The 21,904-nt window shown below is 40.1% G+C and overlaps 1 protein-coding gene across 11 annotated transcripts in view; it reads left to right on the top strand.

Annotated features, from left to right (window-relative positions):
• The window catches only part of lrrc9 (leucine rich repeat containing 9), a 286,106-nt gene that overhangs the window by 206,205 nt on the left and 57,997 nt on the right, over positions 1-21,904 (top strand). For all 11 annotated transcript variants that reach the window (XM_087133796.1, XM_087133801.1, XM_087133790.1 and 8 more), the window contains 6 exons: positions 2,825-3,091; positions 4,824-5,001; positions 9,818-10,038; positions 15,522-15,641; positions 20,150-20,325; positions 20,810-20,873. In XM_087133796.1, coding sequence (XP_086989922.1) covers positions 2,825-3,091; positions 4,824-5,001; positions 9,818-10,038; positions 15,522-15,641; positions 20,150-20,325; positions 20,810-20,873 — 1,026 coding nt within the window. The remainder of the gene's footprint in view (positions 1-2,824; positions 3,092-4,823; positions 5,002-9,817; positions 10,039-15,521; positions 15,642-20,149; positions 20,326-20,809; positions 20,874-21,904) is intronic.

The following is a 21,904-nucleotide window of genomic DNA, read 5'->3' as shown; positions in this document are numbered from 1 at the left end:
CTAGAGACTCTGAATGATAATTACATCTCCATCTTTGAGTATGCCTTGCAGCTTTCTTGCGCCTTGTTAAAAATTTTTTTCACACTGCCAACCAAAGCCACATTAATGGAAAGGTCAAGCGATCATGCAGTTGACCTGCAGACGATCCATGTGGCAGGGTCCAATGACGAAGTGGCAGACGCACTCTCCCTGGGATGATAGAGCAGCCTTACAACAATCTCTTCGCTTCCTTGAACAACGATCAACTTCCCGAGATCTTCCTCTTCAGCGAGACTTTCTAGCAATGCTACAGCCATGGCCGCATGGGACATCATTTGCCCACCTTTCACATTCGTGGCAGCAGATTTTAGCATTGTGTTGTGTGCGTCGATAGTCAGGCTTTGGCTCCAGCCAACGCTCATGTGGGTGCTAGAACAGACTTCCTGATGAACTTCTTTCACTCGGAGCTACAAGTATCTACAGGTCGGCCCTAGCTGCCATACACGTTGGTTTCAAAATTGGTTAAATGCCCTTGTTAATTGGAATGGCATTCCATCACCTTTTGTATGATATGCTTATCCAGTGACCTCTTGTTGGGAAATTGGTCTGGTCATAAGACCTAAGCTAGATTCTCGAGATGTTTTCTGGTCCTTCCTTTGGACCCTAAATAATGCCTGCCTTACACACACCATGTCAGGTTGGCCTTTCTCCTGAAAATGGTTCAGTCCTGAGGAGGCAGCAAACTATAGGCTCTCCCCATTGCCGAAGGCCGTCTATGTTGGGAGCCACATGGTGTTCACCTCATTCCTTCGATCGGCTTCCTAACGAAGGATCAGACTCCCTCACCTGGTCCATCCAATATCTTTACACTCTCCACCTCCTTACATCCTGGAGACGATGCGGATAAACTTGGGGGCCTATTCATTTCCTGAAGTGGTACCTGAGTAAAAGGATAGCGTGAAAGGGACGATATTAACCCCATCGCTTATCACTTTCATGAGACCACACCGTCCAGCGGTGTCAGTACACTATTGCCTGTTGGACGGCTTCGGCCATTAGATTTGCTAATCCAGTCTGGCCTTTAAGCTCTGATGAAAATAGTCATTACTACAACAGGGTTCATGGCATAACAGCAGGATCTGCATCTTGGTCTTACTCTCGAGATGTTTCCATTGCAAACATTTGTAAAACTGCATGTTGGAAGTCTTTTTCTACCTCCTGCAACTTGAGGGATGTCCGGCATGGCAGGACAATCCTACTGTCCATAGCGCAGAGGTCAAGGGACATCCTGAAGGATGGACAACAAGTCATTATGAAGTTCCTTTACCATTTCTGAAATTTTCACATTCCTCCTTGTTCATATGTAAAAGTGTATTCTCAGCATTAGATGTGTCGTCGCCAACCCCCACCTACTCTGCTACTCTACATATGTAGTGACTGTTTGGGTAGGTAGAGACTCCTTCCCCACATTAAGTGTGGGTCTACCAGAGAATACCAGTACCTACCCAAACAGTCCTCTCCCGCCCATCCTCCCCGCTCTGTCTCTGACCTTTTTGAGTCACTTTCGTAAAGAAGGACGATCATGGCAGCAAGGCTGCGCTGCATTGTGGGAGGTAAGGGTGCACCACCAGTGATCAGATCTTTTCAGCGAATAAATAAGTTGCGCATGGGAAATTTGCATATGTAGTGACTGTTTGGGTAGGTATTCTCTAGTAGACCTTACCCACACTTAATGTGGGGAAGGAAATAAAGTGTAAATTTTGCAATATAGAAAAGAAACCCACATTTGAAGCAAGATATGAGACAGAGATATACCGCCCCTTTGTTCTGGTCATTGTTTGGCCAGAATCTCAGGAATTCTTTTCAGACATCTAGGAGGATGTGTTAGGTAACAATAGTCTAGAGTGTCTAGGGTTTGGACCCGCAAGTGGTACCCCCTCCATTCCCACATCTTGCCGGGTATAAAAACCTGAATTCTCGCCGCCTTTCCTTTTCATTACTTTGCCTAGAATTGACAGTTGCCAAAAACCAAACTAGAACTGCTTAACTCTTGCTTATAATGTTAAGTCGTCTGAAAAATATTCAAAGATTTTAACTGTTGTAACAAAGAATAATAGGTAAAACAAATGATACAATTGGTGCACAAAAAAGAAAGTGACATGGACTGCCATAATTCCCCAAAGGAGCACTATTTTGATTAATTTTCAGAGGAAATAAAGCAAGTTACAAATGACGAACATTTCATTTGAGAAAATTGGCTGGGAAGTAATAATTGTATCATAGAAAGTATTGGTTTGACCATTGACAGGTGATAATCAAATTTAAAAGCACACAATTTCATTGGAGATAAACAAGTATCCTGTGAGTATACATGTATAATAAATGCTAGAGTAAATTGAATATTCCATTGTAATGAATATCCATGTTGGCTTTTTGAATTTGTATGTACAGTACAGGAACATAGTTGCATTTCATAAGAGAATTCATAAGAGAAGTTATTCAAGTACAAGATATCTTTAATTTGCTCAATTTTCCAAAAATGGATGGAATGCAGTGATTTTTTTGGAAACGGGGATATTTGTTCCATGGAAAGGTAACATTAGAGCTGTCTTAACTGCATAGATAAAGCTGAAATCCAGGAGCTGGAAGCCCATTAATCAGCCACTTGCTTTACTGCTATTTGTCACAGTTTCAACATGTTAAGTTTCTTTCAAGCAACTGAAATCTCACATTTTAGTTTCAGAGGAATGGTCCTGGAGTGAGAATTTTTCATGTCTTTAATAGTAAAATGGTAAAAAGATAATGATAAAAAAAGTATGTACACCTTATTTCCCCCCCCCCTCAGCCTGATGGTGTTAGACTACGTACCATAGGACGCCTCAAATCCTTATCCATGCTTGATGGACAGGCAGTCACTGAAAGTGAAGCTACTGCAGCTTTGAGAATGGCTGCTGGGTCTCGCGTGTCACAAGTATCTCTGCTTGCCCATACGAGGACTGATACCATTAGGCCAAGAAGTCTCAGCCTAGCATCCTGTGCTCAACTCTTGACACAGATAAGTCGTCAGAAGCCAGATAGATTAAGTGAGAATGATGGCAACTGGTACAGTAAGGTATTTTTTTGTTTTTTTACTTTTTTAACATTTTGGCAATTTTGTGCTATATCAATTACAGTGGCTTTGAAAAAAACAGTCATTTAAAGCATTTTAAACAATAGTGTTTTTTTCTTTGGTTAAAAACACCCTAGGACATGGTTTAAGAACACACAATGCTTGTAATATAAAAACCATGACATTACTAGCAGCTGAGATAACCACACTGTGCACAACTTGATATGCTGTAATTAGACTTGACCCTCATAATAAAGTAAATATGAGGATTATGCTACGCATCCTAACACTCTAAAGAGGGAGACCAAAATCTTTGATTGGGTAATTTTAAATTTTATAACCTGTTTTAAATGACTACATTTCGCTCCTCTATTTTTCTCTACTAGGTATAACTGTAATAATTTTTATTCGACTAAACAAGGAGGTATAAAAAGGAACAGGGTAAAAACACTGTATACACCAAAAACATTAGAGTGAGATATTCAGCAACTAGGAAATAAAAACGGAACTCTGAGCCAAAGAAAAGTTAAGGTCAGACAGAAAAATCATCAAATAAGCAATTTTAACAAGGATTCACAGAAAAGCAAATAAATACCACATATTGCAGTTGTGTTCTTTGGGGGATTTAATTGCACTTACCCACAGTTGTGTGTGTACATACATTTTAGAGCAAAGATAAGAGTAAAACTTCACAAAACAATGCAATTACATACAACCGCTCTCCTCCAAATAAAAATAATGCAAAACAGCCAAAAGGGGTTTCAAAGAAAACAGGACCTGGATACACCACCTAGCAGAGGAGTTGATGTCTGGGGGATCCATGAATATTTGCGCCAAGGAGTGGGATTTCAGCATGTTCAAATTCCATGTAGTGGAACTGCAAATTTACGGAGACAGGCTGACCTCGGTGAAGGCTTATTTGCCCAAAAGAACCCCCCCTCCCCCCTAATTTGGTTGTGGATCTGTCTTTGCATGTGCCTTGTAAATAAGCAAAAGAATTAAGAAAAATAAATACATGCATGCAGAAAGTATACAGAAAGCTCTTGAAAAAGTTTCATTACATGGTGAAAATTTGTTAAACTGTTTAATACTATTCTTCTTTGTTCTGTAGGGGAAAATTAATACCATAACTTCCCCATCAATTTTTTTCTGGTTTTAAAAGTTTACCTTCTTTCTTTCTTTTTTTTAAATCAAGTGACATTTGTGTTGTCTTTCAAAAGTGGCAACAGTTTTTGTTTTTTCAAGCACTTCTCTAAGCATAGCGGTGAGTTTAAGCAACGAAGTGAAAACTATTGTACAGTATTTTACTACGCCATCTATTAGTTGTTTTGACATATTTTGCTGTAGGCTGCTTTATTTAATTTTTTTAAGTCTTGTATTTTGGGCTACTCTACATGTAATGGAACCTTGATCTAAAAGGCAATTCCTTCATACATTAGCATACAGTAGCACTATTGGCTTGGACAAAAGTACATTAGTTGCCATGACATGTTAACCAGGTCTCAGTTACGCGAAGGATATTTTGCAAGGAATTAGCATGCATAAATGACACAAACTAAAGTCCTTTTTCCTTGTGCCACAGACATTGAACAGAAAACATAATAAAAAGTTCACCATTGTATGCAGTCTTAACACTGCAGCCCCCAAAGCATTGAACATTGGGCACATTTCTACTTCTGGTTCTTTCACGCAGCAGTGAGTAGTTCATGAGTCTTTTCATGCTTTGCTACTACAGGTAACCACCCTTAATTTGGATGGCCAGCATATAAGTAAATTGTCCAATTTGGAGAGACTAGTGAATCTTCGATGGGCTTCTTTCAGTGATAATGACCTAACGAAGATAGAAGGTTTGGATGAATGCATTCAACTGGAGGAACTTGCTCTTGAGGATAACTGCATTTATAAACTGGAAGGTTAGTGTCAATACAACGTGTAAAGGAACATACAAGACTAAAAATCAGTAATTAAACAAGAGTTTCTTTGTATGAATAGCATAAAAATTGAAAAGGCTGATACATAGTTTAAAACTAAGAAATTTATGGTGCTTTCTCAAAGGGATGTGACTTTTCTTCCAATTTTGTGATGTCTTGAAGTTTTCTTTATGTAAATAAAATTTCAAAACTGGAAAAAGTATGACACTTGATAATTTTTCGAGAAAGTTTATTGATAGGCCAGATGGACCAGAAGTATGCCAGTGAAATCCATGTTTTGTTTTGTTTTTATTTTGCTTAAAAAGGTTATATTAATTTTTTTTCAACAATAGAATGGATCTCGACCTCTGTTTCATAGCTCAAATTCAGTAGCAGTAACCAGTATAATACCACTGCATGTCACATGTTATTTATTTTGTGTGGTGACTCTAGGAACAGATGATGTCACTTCAAAATTTGACACCCAGCAAGAACTTTCCAAAATGTAAATTATGGAACGAAATAAAGGGCCAGCATAATAGAAATATTTAACTACTTGCTGCCGGGTGCTTTTTTTAAATGCACCTGCCGGGCTGTTTTTTCATATTTTCATTTTTCAAAAATCTTCAAAAATTCATTTATTTTTTTTCTGAGTGCTCAAACCCCATAAAATGACTGTCTTGTGGAGAGTTTAGCCCCACAAGCAACTTCCATTGACCCTTCAGTTTTGCAGCCACGCTGCCCACTCTGTATAGAGCCTCAATTGTGTAGTGTTGCATAATCCCTCTTTTTTCCCAGTCATTGGCCTAGCGCGTTACTGTACTGCAGTGTTCCAATGCAGAGCGATTTAGTAAATCCAAGTACTTCTAATTCCGAGTACGAGTACAAGTACTTCTAATTCAAAAGTAGTTTTATCTTAATTTAGAGACTCTGAGACCTGCCACTGTCATGACTGTGTAAAAGAAACACTGAATGTAGATGACATGGCTACAAGAACAAGTGATCTGTCTAGCAATGTCGCAGTCACTACGCGTGCGTTGCAGCAGTTGACACAACGTGCACGGCGCGGCGAAGTCTATTTTCCAGACTCAATTATTCATATACCTGTGATTTTCTGTATGATTTCTGTGATTTTCTGTTCGTCGTTAGAATTTTCAGGTCCAGGAAGCAAACTACCAATGCCAAAGTAAATCGCAGGACCATTCTGGAGTATTACAATATAATTTGCGTACGTGATTGGTTAAGTATGCGCACAGACGGCGAATGGGTCGTATACGTTAATGGTCCCACGTTAGGCCTTCTCTTTGTCAGAACCGTATCGAATATTGGGTCATTGGGGTCGATATTTTTGTATCTTATTTGAGCGGCCGTGGTAAGGTAACTTAAAATATTTTTTTATCGAATACTGTTAATCGAGTGCGACTACTTTGATGCTCGAGTACAAGTTTTGGATGTCAAGTTCCGAGTATTTTGTAGCCCGAGTACAAGAACTGTAGTTCGAGTACTTAGACATCCGAGTACAAGTATGAGTATGAGTACTCTGAAAACGGTACTCGAGTAATACTCGAGTACGAGTACCGAGTATGAGTACTACAACACTGCGATTTACGGTCAAGACTCCAGCGTGTAATATGTGGTGAGTGCATGGGAAGCTGTGCCCACATGCACAGGGCAATGTAAACAGTTGAATGCGTGCGGGCCATGACAGACAAATGAGTCATGCTATAAAAATTGGGGTCTAAAAGTGTACTTTTTGCAACGCTGTTGCATCTAATCTTTGCTACTTTTTTGAAGCTATACGACATTTTAGGGTTTGTATTTTCCCATATATATATATATATAAGAATGTATATTTCCCCCAAACCACCCTCATATTTTATCTCACAATTTGTCCATCCCCCCCATCTAAGTCTGAGTTCAAAATGGTTATTTCCCACCCCAAAACTTTATTGCTCCCAAAATTTCAAGTAAAACCTTAGAAACCAATAAAACAAGTAAACAAAGAAATGCACACAGACAAATATTTGCAGAGAACTTCTTTTTGTCTCATTTTTCTTCTTGTCATTTCTCTTATGTTTTCATTTCTCATTGAAATAGTTCAACTCATAAAAGTAGTAAAATAAATTTTCACTCTTTCAAATCAAAGAAAGGCAAAACTCATAAAAGGGCAAGAATTTCACTTCACTGAAACACATTTCCGACTGTGACCAAACTCCTAAAACCAGTACAAAGTTTTTTCCAACTTTTTCAAGGGATGAAAATACGACATCCTCAAGGCAGTACATTGCAGAAACTTTGTCCTTTTTTTGGGTCATTTTTTCAAGGGTTGAAAATATGACCCAATTAGTAAAGCCATTACAAGGAATTTTGTTACTCTTTCAAGGAATGAAAATATAACATGTCCTAAAACTTGTACGTTCAATAAACTTGTTATTTTGGTCATTTTTTCAAGGGATGAAACTATGACAACTCCTAAAACCACAAGTAAATGACATATTCTTTTACACTAGATAAATGGGGCTGCAAGTCATGAAAATAACAAAATAATGTCGCGGGTTCACCGTCAAGGTGGGCAAATTGAAGGGCAGTAGCACAGATCTATACTTCACACAGCTGGTTTAATTCCGGGAACGGATCCGAATGGTCCAAGGTCAGAACATGAACTCTCTATTTACAATCTAGCATGGCTATTTATACAGGTTGGGCTTGTTTTTACAGAGAATTAAGAACAAAACATTCCATCATAACATTTACTAATAACTCACATAAGGTAGAACAAAACAGCGTGCCGCGTAGCGAACATTAGTGTCTCACGCTCACCGCAAGAGGGCGCTAGCACTGTTTACATGTGGTTCTGATAGCGCATACGCAGCGGTAACTCAACTGTGCACGGTCAATGCACGCTGGAGACGCGACGTGATCGAAATAATAATCGCAGAGCGCGCTGTGACTATATAATACCAGAAATAACCAGTAATCATTAACTAATAATCGATCAACAGTTCATGTTGAGTAATTTCACAACAATAATAATGTCCATGAAAATGGAAAATAAATATTTAAGTGTCAATCAGTGGATGGTACGGTACTTCTTGAAGCAGGGGGCGATGCAGAGGGGCTGGTAGCATGTGTCATACTCGATGTGTACATGTATCTTCTTTCGCTGACCCTGAAATAAAGCCCCAATTCTCCATCCCCGGGAACCTAAACTTTTTAACTGACAGCAACAAACTCTAAAAAAAACACCCGGCAACTTTTTATTTTCATTATTTTTTTAATTTTTTTAATTAGAGTTCCGATTTCGGATTCCCTGGCCACGGATATAAGGCCTATGTGTCCAGAACCAGGCACCCCTGTGTGAAGTGGTTAACGAAAATCATTGTATTTGCGCTTTTTTTTTCAATTAACTTTATTTTCAATTCTTGTGTTTCTATTTTTATCTGTATTTTCGGGCCTTTTTGGTTTTTATTCCCACCAGGGTGCCCAGTTTCGGGCACCCTGTGTTTATATGCAGAGCTGGGGTGCCCGGTTTTGGACAAAAGAGCTGGTCAGTGTAACAAAAGACTGTACTGTACTTGGAACAAAAGACCTGCTGCTGGGAATTGCCATCATTTTTTTACTTCCATTTTTCGAAGGTAATCTGGCACTGTTTTGAAACAGTATACCACTTTTTTGGGCAAGGAAACAAAGGAAATTATGCAACACTTCACAATTCTGGGCTCTCTTTTACAGGGCTGCAGGCCTGGGCTGAATACTCGGACGTCAATGAAGGTTGTCTGACAGATTAGAGTAGCCACCAGAGAGTCGTTCGTGTGGGTGGAAATGTCCAGTAAATAAATACATGAATTTTTGAAGAATTTTAAAAACGGAAAATCTTGAAAAGGCCCGGCATCTCATCCCATTTGAGAGAAATCTTCCCAGCATGAAGTAGTTGATATAGATTTTAATATTCATGAGCAAAACTGTGATATAATCCAAGGCACTGAACCTCAATGTTGCATTGATCTGTGCAAAAAGTTTTCTAGATTTTCTATACTTTGTTATCAAAGATTTTCATTTCCTTTTGCAATTTTTGTTAATAGAAAGTACATGTACATGGCAATAAGCCAGCAAGCAACATTTTCCCATGAATTTGTTCTAAGCGAAAATTAGGCTTTCAATATTTAAACAATATGGAAAATGAACTTCTTGGATAAACACTGCCCTCATTTTTCTTTGTCAATTTTCAATATTTCAAAAGTCAACTTTACAGTTCATTAACTCCAAAAAGATTTCGAACAGTTTTCATATATTGAAGAAGAGCTTAGATATGCTCAAAAAGTGATTCTGAGAAAATTTATTGCATTGAACCTTCAACGTAAATTGCATGGCTTTTGGTGTTTTTTAACAAGATTTTGTTGCAGTCACAATTGTTGGCAAAAAAGCATTTTGCAATCACATTCCTCAGGCAGGCAACCATACATATGAATTGGCACAATGGCAACTGAAAATTGCTATTATACAATGAAGGCTGGGAAGGAATAGGGTGTAAATGTTTTTGCTATTGCAGTTTTGTGGGGATGAATTATTAATTAGTCCAAACGTGGTTGTACGTTATTTGTGAGAATGAATCAATAATTCATTGAATAAATACATGTGCGAATAAAATAGCATGGTAGAAATCTCCATGCCGTCCCTTCCTTGTCCTTATAAATTACGGAATAACTGCTATGCATAAACATTTTCTGTGGAATCTAAATATAATGTTATCTACAGTAGCATTGTATTGTGATATGTTCAATGTAAACTGACAGCATTTCTTTATCGCTTCAATTTATAGGCATTAGTAAACTGACTAAGCTGCACACACTGAACCTCAGCTTTAATAATATATGCACACTTGAAGGAGCAGGATTTGACAGGTTGACTCAACTCCAGTGTTTAACCATCAGTAACAACAGAATTGGATCTCTCAATGGCCTGGCACATGTAATGTCTCTGTTGGAGTTGTACATCGGGAATAACCTTATCCAAAATATCCGAGAGATTTTCAGTCTAAAGGTAGGTACAGCTCACACAAGTCACTCTTTACTCTTGTTAAATTCCCTAGGTAATTACACAAGAAAACACACACCAGATTCTTGCTTAAAAAGGGAAAAAATATAAAGTGCTTGCTGTCACCTGGTGAAAAAAGCACTTTTCTGATACTTGATTGATCAGTGTGTCAGTAATTTAGATATGTTGGACCCACTCATGAAAATAAAGGCTTCCTTTCTGAAAGAGAAATATGTGAACCAAACTTCTGTTTTACCATCACATAGCTTATGCCTCTAATGCTGATTGAACCTGATGTGAAAACTGATGTGACAGGATTTTTCATATCGTTATCTCTCTGTTCCTTCCCATTTCACTTTTTTTTGTATTAAATAATGTTCTATTCCTTAGATTGACTCTATACGTGTAGAGAGATAGAGCCTTCTATGCATAGGTCATGAATAATTCATAAGAGAAGCCACATGCCACTTCCTGTGGCACCATCTTCTGAGCCATGTGGCTTACCTCATCATTCTGATGTTAGCATACGACAGGTACACACGTTTTCTTCTTTATGTCATTGTTCAACAACCAAGTTCTCCACCTACATGTATATGTACACTGTAGAATGTTAAACCTTTGATGATCTTTGGCTGCTATTACCAACCTTTTGTATTATGCATACTCTAAGTTCATCAATATGTACATGTAGCTACTGGAAAAGAACATTTGGTGTCACAAAAACATTGTAACTGAGAAAAAAGGTAGCAGCTGCTGAATGGAGGAGCTGTAATCACAGTTCAAATTCAGGGATGGAGAGGGGGAGAAGGCAACCAAGCTGGTTGTGGTCAGGTTTCAGGTTTATTTCCATACTATATATAAGTAAATAATATAGAAGTTAACAGAACTAAATTTATAATAGTATTTGGGAGGTCAGATAAAAAGCGGAATGTTGTACTGGGTCTGCCCCTTGAAGGAGAATACTTGTAATTACACAATTCTTAGGGTAAAACATTAACAATACCGAAGTGTGATTGCTTTCTTCGCTTAAATTTTAAATGATTGCACTCGTATAACAGACTCATTCCTGTCCCCGCAGTGTATAAGGTAATGTGGGGACCGCTAACCAGACTATATAAATGTACTATGGAAGGGCTGCGTAGCACCATGATCAGAATATCGAGAAGAATATAATATCAAATCATTGTCAGTGCTCACATTGAACAATTTCGCATTCAACAGTGAGCTCTGCATTCATACCAGTGGTGTGGTTATGGGCCTGTCTGTTTGTTGGCCACATGGAGGAGCAGATGCTGACCCAATATCAGGGCATGCAGCTGTTAATGTACTGGCGATACATCAATGATATAGTTGGTGCTATCACCGGGAGGTGTGATGACGTTGATAATTTCTTAGCGTTTGCGGATGCTTTTCACCCAGCACTGCACTGTGCATCTGATGTGTCACAACTCTCTGTTACCTTCCTCGACGTGCGTGTCCAGATCTGTGCCCGGAAACTTGGCACAACTATGCATTACAAACCCACAGATTCCCACAGCTACCTGCAATACGTACCAATCGTCTCACCCCTCAAGTGTGAGAACTCCATCCCTTACTCTCATTTTTTCGACTGCACAGGATTTGTAGTAGCAATGCAGAGTTCTCTGCGCGTGGGAAGGAAATGCTAGGTTTCTTTCATCAGCGTGGTTACCCCCCCCGGTTATCACAGACGCTGCCTTCAACGTCTTATCTTCAATCCCACGCGAAACGGCTCTGAAACCCCCAGGGCCAAGCAACGTGATCACATCCCCCTCGTACTCACATACCACCCTCAAAACATCCCGGTATGTAATATTCTTCTCAAACATTTCCGTACACTCAGAAATGATGCGGCCACAGCTTCCATTTTCACCGAACACACGATCGTTCTGCCGGGGACATGGTTGTACTTTCCCGGTTGGATTCCGTCTCGCCGTCAAAAGCAGGCAGCAATTCCCCTTGTCAGCACCCCAGATGCAACACCTGCCCCTACATAGTTAACAGCCCGTTGGTTGTTGGCCCCCACGGTATAGCTACAGAATACACTTGGATCATACATGCATTACTAATGTGGTTGCATTACATGTCGTCGCTGTGGTAAACTGTACATCGGAGAGACCAAGCGTTGCCTAGGTGACTGTTTCGCAGAACACTTGTGTGCCAACAAACACCTGGTCTCACTGTTGCACAGCACTTTTGCGCGCCGCCACATACCCTTGGTGACGTAAGCGTCTGCATCCTGCGGAAAGCGTCATCTGATGTACAGCGTAAGGAACTGGAGCAGCGCGTCATTTTCAAACTTTAAACGCTGCATCCAGGGGGAATGAAGGTGGATTTTTCCGCGTTCATTCAGAACTGAATCTGCTTGCCCTGAAGAAGGTACTCAGTTACCGAAAGCTTGGCAATCACATATATCAGAGCACTGATTTAATATTATATTCTTGTTGATATATAAATGTATTCGGCTGGTACCCGCACTAGTTTCACATTAGCATTTACGCAATTATCGAAACAGGGGACAGTGCATTTGCAAACGATATCATTTACGTATAACTGTAAGTTTTACAGTAGGCTCATTATCTTCTGAAATTGTTCAGCTTGTTTCTTTGGATAAGTTCCTTAAGACAGGGGTATGACAAAACAATTAACAACACAATTAGCTTAGTGCTCCCAGGCTTTGCCTCGGGGCGCCATACGGCCCTCAGGTGTGCACAACGTTATATCCCACACCGCAGCGGTTAATAATTGTTAAATCTTACTTTATTTTTCACATTACAATGTAAAAGGAAAATAAAGATATCACAAATTCACGGCAATAAATTTCGATCTCACTGATGCAGATGTGGTCAGGTTGTGCCCCCCAGCACAGCAAACAATTGCAGAGGACGTCATCAACTGGATTTTGACGTACTGACATACACTTGACATGAGACCCTGTCAGCCAGTGTAGATTGAGTGACTTAACCAGGAGACAATACATGTAGTGCCCTGGAGAGTCTCTGCCAAATTATTCATTACAGGTCATGAAACTTCTCCAACGGGCAGAAATCACATCACCTAAAGACTGTCCTCAGGTGATCAATATGCTTGTTTCATTTGTTTATTGTACGTACCTTCTATTAAATTTTGCCCAAGTTGTGGCATTCTTGTGTTTACTGCTCTAGTTTTCTTGTCAGAATATCTTAAGAGTGGTTGTCTCGTTATTCTGTTTCTGTTTTGGATCTCTGAGTCTGTTTGTATTCCGCCGGAATTTTGGTGTTTCCCTTCTTTCTCTCTGTATTTCATCTCCCTCTCTGTGTATTAGATACAAGTTCCAGAGGGAGATTTTAGAGTTTCACCTCTCTTTGACTTCTTTGCCCATTCATGGGCCAGGGATTGCTGGTTAGTAATAAGGACAGTGGTGCAGTCATTTTGGTCCTTGCTCACATAGGGAATAGGACAGTGCACAGATTTTACCATTCCCTCCCTTTTGGTCGGTTCGGGGTATGACCATGCGATACCCTTATTTGCTCCAGTAATGCACCTGTGAGTATGGAGATATTCACGACATCATGAGGGGTGGGCTACTGGTGTGTTATCCGGTACGCTGCTCTGCGTGCCCATGGGCCCTTCGAAATCCTGTTATCTCTGGTCCGGCCGCTCCACTACTGCCTTCCAGAGTGAAGACTTCTGGGGGGTAACTGAGTTTGCCACTCGAGAGAGTGCACGGCCAACTCATTGCTCAGCACAGCCACAAGGTTAGGTGTAACCGTAGCACGTAGGGATCTCTTATGGGCCTCTTCAAGCAGCGAGCATTGTGTTCAGCCCACTCCCCCTCCTCCACGGTTGGAGCATGTGTGAGTACACCCCTCTCGCAGGCAACTCGGGGCATAACTCGGCTTCCTGCAGTCAGCTTGGCTTACCAGTGTAGATTCGCTGTTGCACGCAGGGATTTCTTCAGCGGGCGCATTTCACCCTTCTGCAGCTGCTTGGTGTGTGACTTATTCTGGGGTTAGGCTTCCTCACAAAAAATCAAACTCTATCCCCCCATTCCCCGATTATCTTCGTCCTTGACACACTTTGTGTGTCAAAAAAGTGGAAGAATATGGCGGCCGCTTTCACTGGGTTTAAGCAAGTGGGGCCACACTACTGGTGATCGAAAATTTACCGAATGGAAGTAACGGACTAGGAAATCATGCATAGGTATAGGTAATCTGGCGGGTATGCAGTAATAGACTCAACCTACCTAGGTAGGTGGAGATTTTAATTGGCTCTTTTATGGATAAAAAATTGCTAATGATATGAACAGACCAATGACGTTCACTGCATGAAGAGTATTCTTGTGCACAGTTCAGCATCATCAACATGTTACACAATCAAGTGTTGCCCGAAGTTAGAAATGCAATGTCACCAACACGACTTGAATTATCATGTCATATCACAAAGACATTCATCAGGAAGGAGAGGGACAGAGAGGAGATCTACAAAGGCCTTAAAACTGGTAGTGGGATTGGGTGGAAACAAAATCTGGATGAATTTTTTCCTCCAAGTTCATTCAGAAATTGAAGAAGCTGCAGCATTGAAACCAACTTAAGCTTGTTCCAGAACCAACTCATCCACTCAAGTGGCTGCACTTGCGATGTGATTGACGACTCTATCTGTGATTGGAAACATCTGCAGCAGTCCATCACGACTGGTGAAGTCCTGCACATTTGGTCTTATAACCCAGTTGAGGATGACTCTTACCAGCTGCTTCTTCATGCTGAGCTTCAACTGATGGTTATGGAAGCACTGCACAATGAGGCAGGACAAGAGTGGATTTTGATCCTTATCAGAAAAAGATTCTTCTGGCTTGGAATGGCTGCGTCAGTTGAGAAATGGTGCAAGACTTGTGAGCAATGTACCATCTCTAAAACACTATTGCAGTCCAACAACTATGGGGAAGCTACTAGCTGAGCACCCACTTGACATCTTAGCAATCGATTTCATGATTCTCGAAAGGGCAACAGATGGCAGGGATAATCTCTTAAGTCATGACAGATGTTTTCAGTAGAATTCTCCCAAAATGTTCTGTGTCGAGATCAGAAGGCACCGATTGTGGCTGAAGTCCTTGTTCAAAAGTGGTTCCAGAACTTGGGGGTTCCATGCTGATGTAATGGAATTCCCACACTAATGTACAAATAGGTTAACAGAGATAAGCATTTTGTTATCAGAATGGAAAATTTCTTCAGATAGTCAAAAGTAACAGCTGTCTTTCAACTTAAAACAGACTTTGCTTTAATTTCCTGGGACTGGCTGGATAACCACCTGCTGTATTCCAATGGGAAATGAAAATCTGCTTCCAATGTTCACCACCATTACCACACTCAACACCATTACCAACCATAAACCATTAATAGTAGTGTTTAGAAATCAATAAAATTGTCACAAAGGAAGAGACAGATGTCATAAGATAATATTTATATTACGTATTGAAATTTGAACTCTTGCAGCATCTTCCCAACTTTGTTATTCTGGATCTGTTTGGAAATCCTGTAGCATCAGCAGAAAATTACAGGCTGTTTGTGGTGTATCATCTCAGGACATTGAAAGCTTTGGATGGCACTGCAGTGGTAAGTTCATTTGGTAGCTGGAATTGATAATTACATTGCTTAAATGTTAAAATTGTAAAGTGAGAATATATTTTTCTTTTTGGGGTGCAGGATAGTTGAGGCAAAATGGTGATTGGAGCATGTTTTTAAAAGTTTTTGAACCAGTTGGGGACAGTTTAATTTGTTACGAAATTCTGGACCAAGTTGTAGGGACAGACATTTTTTATTATAGCATTTTTGGTCCCTACGATATATATACTTTCAGGTGCATCTGTATAGGTCATTCTTAGGATTTGGTTACTTTGGGACCAATGGGCTAAATTTCATAATTTCTTATAATTAACAAAGAGATCATGTCATGACAACAGCTCTGATTATACGCAATATATTTGTCAGGAAACATGACCTACAGTACATTGCGATTGAAAGTTAATACCAAAGTGGGAAAATCTTTTTACATTTTTTTCTCTTCCCAGGGAATTCCTTTTCTTTTCACAAAAGTGGGAAAAGATTTTCACAGATTATCTCTGGTAGTGGGGGAAATAATTGTGCAAGCTTTCTTCATTAGTTAGTATTTGTGCATGTACATATAGACATAAAACAGTTTTTGTTTTCTGTGGTTTGAAACATGTGCATCTCTGAATATGGAAGCGGAGGAAAATCAGTGTGAGACAAAAGCACTTTAATTCTCTGGAATATCCCGAAGATAACTTGAGGAAGACAGCATTAAAATTTCAACGCAGTATGTGTCTCGGTGTTGAGCAAAATACAATGAGACAGGCGAAATCAAAGCTGGCCTATGGTGGAGGTTGGAGACAAGCACTGAACGCTGAACAGCTGAATTACAGTAGATTTCCATTATAGCCCGCTCTCAATGAGACCTAACAGAATTGAGCGTTATAACCGCACAGCCTAGTGTATAACCGACTTGGATGGGTGCCCAACATGTGCACTGCATATGTGCACATATACAGATACATGTACATGTATGTGAATTACATTTACATGTATTGGCAGATATATATACCGTAATTTTGGAATAAATGCCTTTTATCCAGTTATCTCGATGTTTTCTTGACGCTGATAAAAAAACATCACCAAATCTCTTCAAAAACCACCACGGGACCTTGTGCATGCCGCGCCGTATCGCAAAGCATGCACTGCATCTACACCCACCGCAACATCCTGACTATTAACTGCATGCCCATTCATGGACTGTCCAATCTCTGACTTTTTCCAATAACCATGTGACCACAGAAAGTGACATGTCTTCAGAAAACCCAAGTGAAAACAGACCCGATATGACACGCCGAACACAATCGGCAAAAAGACGAGATTTGCTACGTGCAGATACACGTACAATTTAAGCAGTTGATTTTATTTATAGGTAGAAAGAAACCTTTAGAAAACTACATGTATCTCAATGTTGATTTTTTTTGTGTGCCAAACTACGCCACGAGAATAAATAAAAAGAATGGGCAAATAACCCATGTCGCCACAGCAGAGCAAGTTAAAAGTGTGTCATGTCAGGGGTATGCAGTCACTGTGGTGGGCCTTTTGTGTTGGCTAACTCTTTCTTGTTTTCATGACTAAGGAAAAGCTCATGCTTATGAGTTGGTTGTTAACAGCTTCATCAGGATGTGTAGCCTATGCTTAAAGGTGGAAATAAAATATAGCATTTGATTATTCTCAGACAATTTACAGACTATGCCACTTGGACAATGAACTTGTGATTTCTGGAACAGCTCAACAAATGCATTTGTTAATACTGTTGCCCAACTAAACACATTGGGTGAAAATGTCTTAACCCCTTGACGGCGGGAATTTCTTCCCCGAAAGCCGACTGCGAGAATTCCAGCCTCGCTTGGCCACGAAGGCCACCTGCCAAACCGCACATTCTCGATTTGTGGCCCTGCGTGCTCTGCACGTTTTGAATTACACAGTGAAAAGGCTGATTGCTCGGTGGCATGCAGCTCTACTCACCCTTCCTTATTCCCATTGCCTCTTTTCAAAGTGGGGACTATTGTGAAGCTGGTGATTATGGTGCAAATTCGGTCTTTTCATTTCTGGGCTATGCACAAAGACCAATTACCATATATACAAGAACCAGGGTCTGCCTTCTTTCACCATGTTCGCTTGAGCGTGAGCCGAGAATGATAGCTGAAAAGTGGGCTGAGGATCTCAATTTTTACGGCGTGTCTAGCCGCCTCCCGGGGCGAAGGGGTTAACCATGGCAGTTTGCAGAGTCAATAATGCAGGCGTATGAACTTTAAAATCACATTTTGAACACAGGGCATGCTTGCCCCCACATTTAGAACTGTAACTGAAAATTACCAAGCAATTAAAAAACTTGGCATACTTGCCACAAATAAACTTGGCATGCTTGCCACACATACTCTTGTGATATGCTTGTCACACAGAACTAGGGGCATGCTTGCCTGCACGTACAGACTTGGCACGTTTGCCACATGAATTTGGGCAGATATTGCCCACACACTTCCCAAACCAATTATGCCACACGCGCAAGGCGCGCCCCATGGGACAAAGGACCACCACAGCGAACACAAAGAAGATCCCCCAACCCCACTCAGCTGAACAACAAAAATAAACCTTCCACCAATGCAAAAGGCACAGCCGCTGGTGGCTTGCACAGGAATCAACACGTGCTCAACCCATGGGTACATTAATCTTTAGTATTACTTCTAATGAATGGAACATTAAAAGGTAACGTCATGCAGCCAACTGTATAAGAATAAGCCCTCTATGAGAAAGGTGTACCCCATCATATCAAAACAAGTGGAACTGCGACCACTGAACTTGTGGGTGGTGAAGAACCTATGCCCCATTTATTCGTGGAACGCCTCTTCATCTCCACCCTGGAGGGGGAATATGCCCCAAAGTAACAAGCTCTGGGAAGTACAGTATGTCAGACCAGACAAGCCTTGCCCTTGGAAACCTCGAAGCATTCCAGCATGAAATCTTAATGCGCTGTCTGAAACAAAAGGCGTCCAACTACACTAGGTCATTTGTACCAAGGTGAACAATAAGCAATTTAGGGGATGGCCACCTAGCTTCCAGTTCATCCAGCAATTTAGGAATGGCGCTGTTACGAAGTCATATATTTTTTTAGCACGAACATTGATTACCTCAACACAGGGATTTAAAAAAACAGAACTCACAAAGGAAGGACAGCAGAGACAAAGGTTAACTTAATCAAAATTGAATTGATCTTTCGTAAAAACAGAAAACACAACAAAAGTATTCTATTTACAAAGGGCAAATTATAAAATGAGCTTATGAAAGATAGACACCGTCCTTAAATGTAGGGATTGCTCCGACAAATATGAGCGTGGAGACCCCTATGGATTTATATCCAGGGATTACTCACTTGCCAGTTCTACCGAAATGTGGGGAAGTCTAGCTTACTCATGAAGAACTATGTAAACAACACAAAATATTATAGATATAGCAAGACAGTCAGGCAGCAGAGTAAATCAGAAATTTGCCTAAATTGGGATGTTAAAGAGTTTTGAGTCCAATAACAACAAATAAAATGCAATAAGCCACATGGAAAAGCCATCTTGGCAAAATGGCAAGAAAATGCTTGCTCACGTGACATGACTGTGTTTCTGGAAGGGGTGTTAAAGAGAATCACTGGTTTATTGCATGAAGGTTGTCCGTGTAACAAAGAAAAGACTCATCAAATTGCTGGAATTTAATGAAAAAGGGCAGACAAGATGGCTACCCAAACAATGTGCTCTTGGTCAACAAACAATTCAGCTGAGAACTAGGGAACATGAAGAGCACCACCAAGGCTGAGGAGTGGAGAAGAATGTCAGTGCTGTAAAATGTGAAGGGTGCCACCAATGTCTTATAAGAAATGGTCACCAGGATCAAATAAAAAACAATGTTGACTCCGTCATAAGCTGAACCGAAGTGAAGATTTCCCCGTCAACTGTAAGGTATTTTGCCACATCACCATGCACGCATCGCTCCCATTGGTTAGTATAGTTAGAATTTCACCTTTGTGCACACCCCTCCCCAATGAGAGCCAAGGGCACCAGGCATTTGGACTTTACCAAAAAACTTGTTAAAGACAGTGCGACTGTGTCACAAAATAATCATCTAACGAGGGTACCCCAAATGTATGGTTACTGAGAATAATGTATTTATTGTTTATGTACAATAAAATGAATTAAGATAAAGGGGAATATACAATGAAGGATATAGATTGTAGAATGTTAACCTTTAGTAAAATAAACAGTGGAGCATACCATCTTTCAGACACTGGTTAAAGGATATTATGGCACTAGTACAGAAAAAAGCAAAAAAGATTGCATTTTCATTTTGTCAATTTCACAGGACAAAGGAGCAAACAAATTCTACACTTGAATTGAAACTGCTTGTCAACATTTCAATTTTTTGAAAATTGCATGCATGCAATGTTTTCCACAGTTTTTTAGGCTTCAGTGCTGGGATAGGAAAAATGTAATTTTATACTAAGTTTGAGTAATTGGCTACTTTCACAGGAATCCTCTGAAGGTGGAACTGCGAAGGATAAATTTGGTGGCAGGTTGACACAAGACTTTGTAGCAGAGAAACTGGGTCACTCAAACTTTCACGAAGTGCGGGAGCTAGACTTTCCTCAATGTGCTTTTCGGCAGATTGATCTTGGGACAGGGGAGCACTTCATAAACCTAAGAAGGTAACAGCTCAAATGTTATACAAAATTTAGACTTGCTGCTACAGAACAGATGGTTGTAAAGAAAATTATTGATTACATGTACCACTATTTACAGTGTGCATGGTTGTTTAAAACACTCTGATTTTCCAATGGGCTTGTAGCAGTTAAAACTTGTTAATCAGGTCATCTAGAAGTTGTAAGAATGACCTTGATTTGGGACTTTTACAAGAAGTACATCCAAACAATTATCATTCATTGCAAATGTACATGTCATGCATCTTCAAAAACACTTCACAATGTGCAGATATCATGAATAAAGGCAGTCGTGTGTAAGAGGGCAAGGGTCTAAGAAGGATGGAGAAATCATTCTCTCTTTGCACACTCAATGTCTGAAGATTTCTGCAGAGACACGGACAAAATGCCTTCCATTTAATGAGTAATTGCTTTAAATTGTTTCGTCAGTGCTATATCTACTTATTACATTTAAGGTATCTTTTTGCTTCAGTGTGAACTTGGAGCATAACAGTCTGCAGTCTTTCAGTGGCCTTGTGTACTTGTTGAACCTCAGGGTATGTAAATTCATTGCATTTAAGCTTTTGTGAGTAAAGTTTGCTGCACACCTGATTTTACTGGTTCACTGAACTGTCTTGCTATCACAAGTACAGACTGCAGAGGTGTGCACTGAAGAGTGGACCTGTCTGATCATAAACCATGTGACCGGAGGAAATCAAATATGTTTGATTTGGTTTTCAAATCTGATTTTACCAGATCCAATATACTGAAAAGATGTGCTGGAACCCTTTGATTCCACTGGAAATGATAATACTGTTGGGTTAATGAAGAAAAGGCACATGATTCAAAAGTGCATCCGTCCAGATAGAAACAGCAATCATGTGACTGGTCATGTATGAGTGTGAATGGTAATAGAACTGAATTGAACGTGCATGCAGGAGAAGTTATGGTTTACCGTAACAATGACAAAAATCATACTGGTGGTGCAGTTATCCAATGAACTGGTGAAAGTGGAAACCTACGGGAGGCTTAAAAGTTGCAGACTAATTGTGCCCCGTATGTATGTCCTGTTACAGTGATGAGGTCAGTCAGTGAAAATGCACCATTTATTGTTGGAAGTATGAAGATTTTCATGTTTGGTTGTATTCTTGATGTGTTACCTCTGAGGCTATGTTCAGACAGTGTTTTAGCTAAAACTGTGAACATCGAAATGGTTGCTGGGGGAGGGCGATGGTAGCCATAAAATTAATATGAATCCAGCATTCAGATACCGTTTTCACATTGCAAGTTCAACTCAAAGTGGTTAATCCTTATTTCTCATGGTCACTTCGAACTTCCCCTCATGCATATTAAGTGCATACCAGACTATGCACACTGAAATTAACACTGCTTGACATTCATCATATTTCTTGCTTTGAACTCGTGAAATGTTCTGGAACAAACTTCCTTTTTATAGAAATTGCTTAAATAAGTTGTAGATTATTACTTTACGCCATGAGACTTCCCCACTCAAGTATTTCTTCATTGGACTACATTCCATTCATTTGTTTTCAGTTTCTCTTGTTGAAGACTGTGGTGCAGACAGAAA

The sequence above is a fragment of the Acanthaster planci genome, linkage group LG01 (genome assembly GCF_054643075.1).
Source record: "Acanthaster planci isolate LZ-2023a linkage group LG01, COTS_SCS, whole genome shotgun sequence".
NCBI classification, from domain to species: domain Eukaryota; kingdom Metazoa; phylum Echinodermata; class Asteroidea; order Valvatida; family Acanthasteridae; genus Acanthaster; species Acanthaster planci.
Note: the sequence above shows the minus strand (reverse complement) of the source record. Positions and strands in the feature narration are given on the sequence as shown.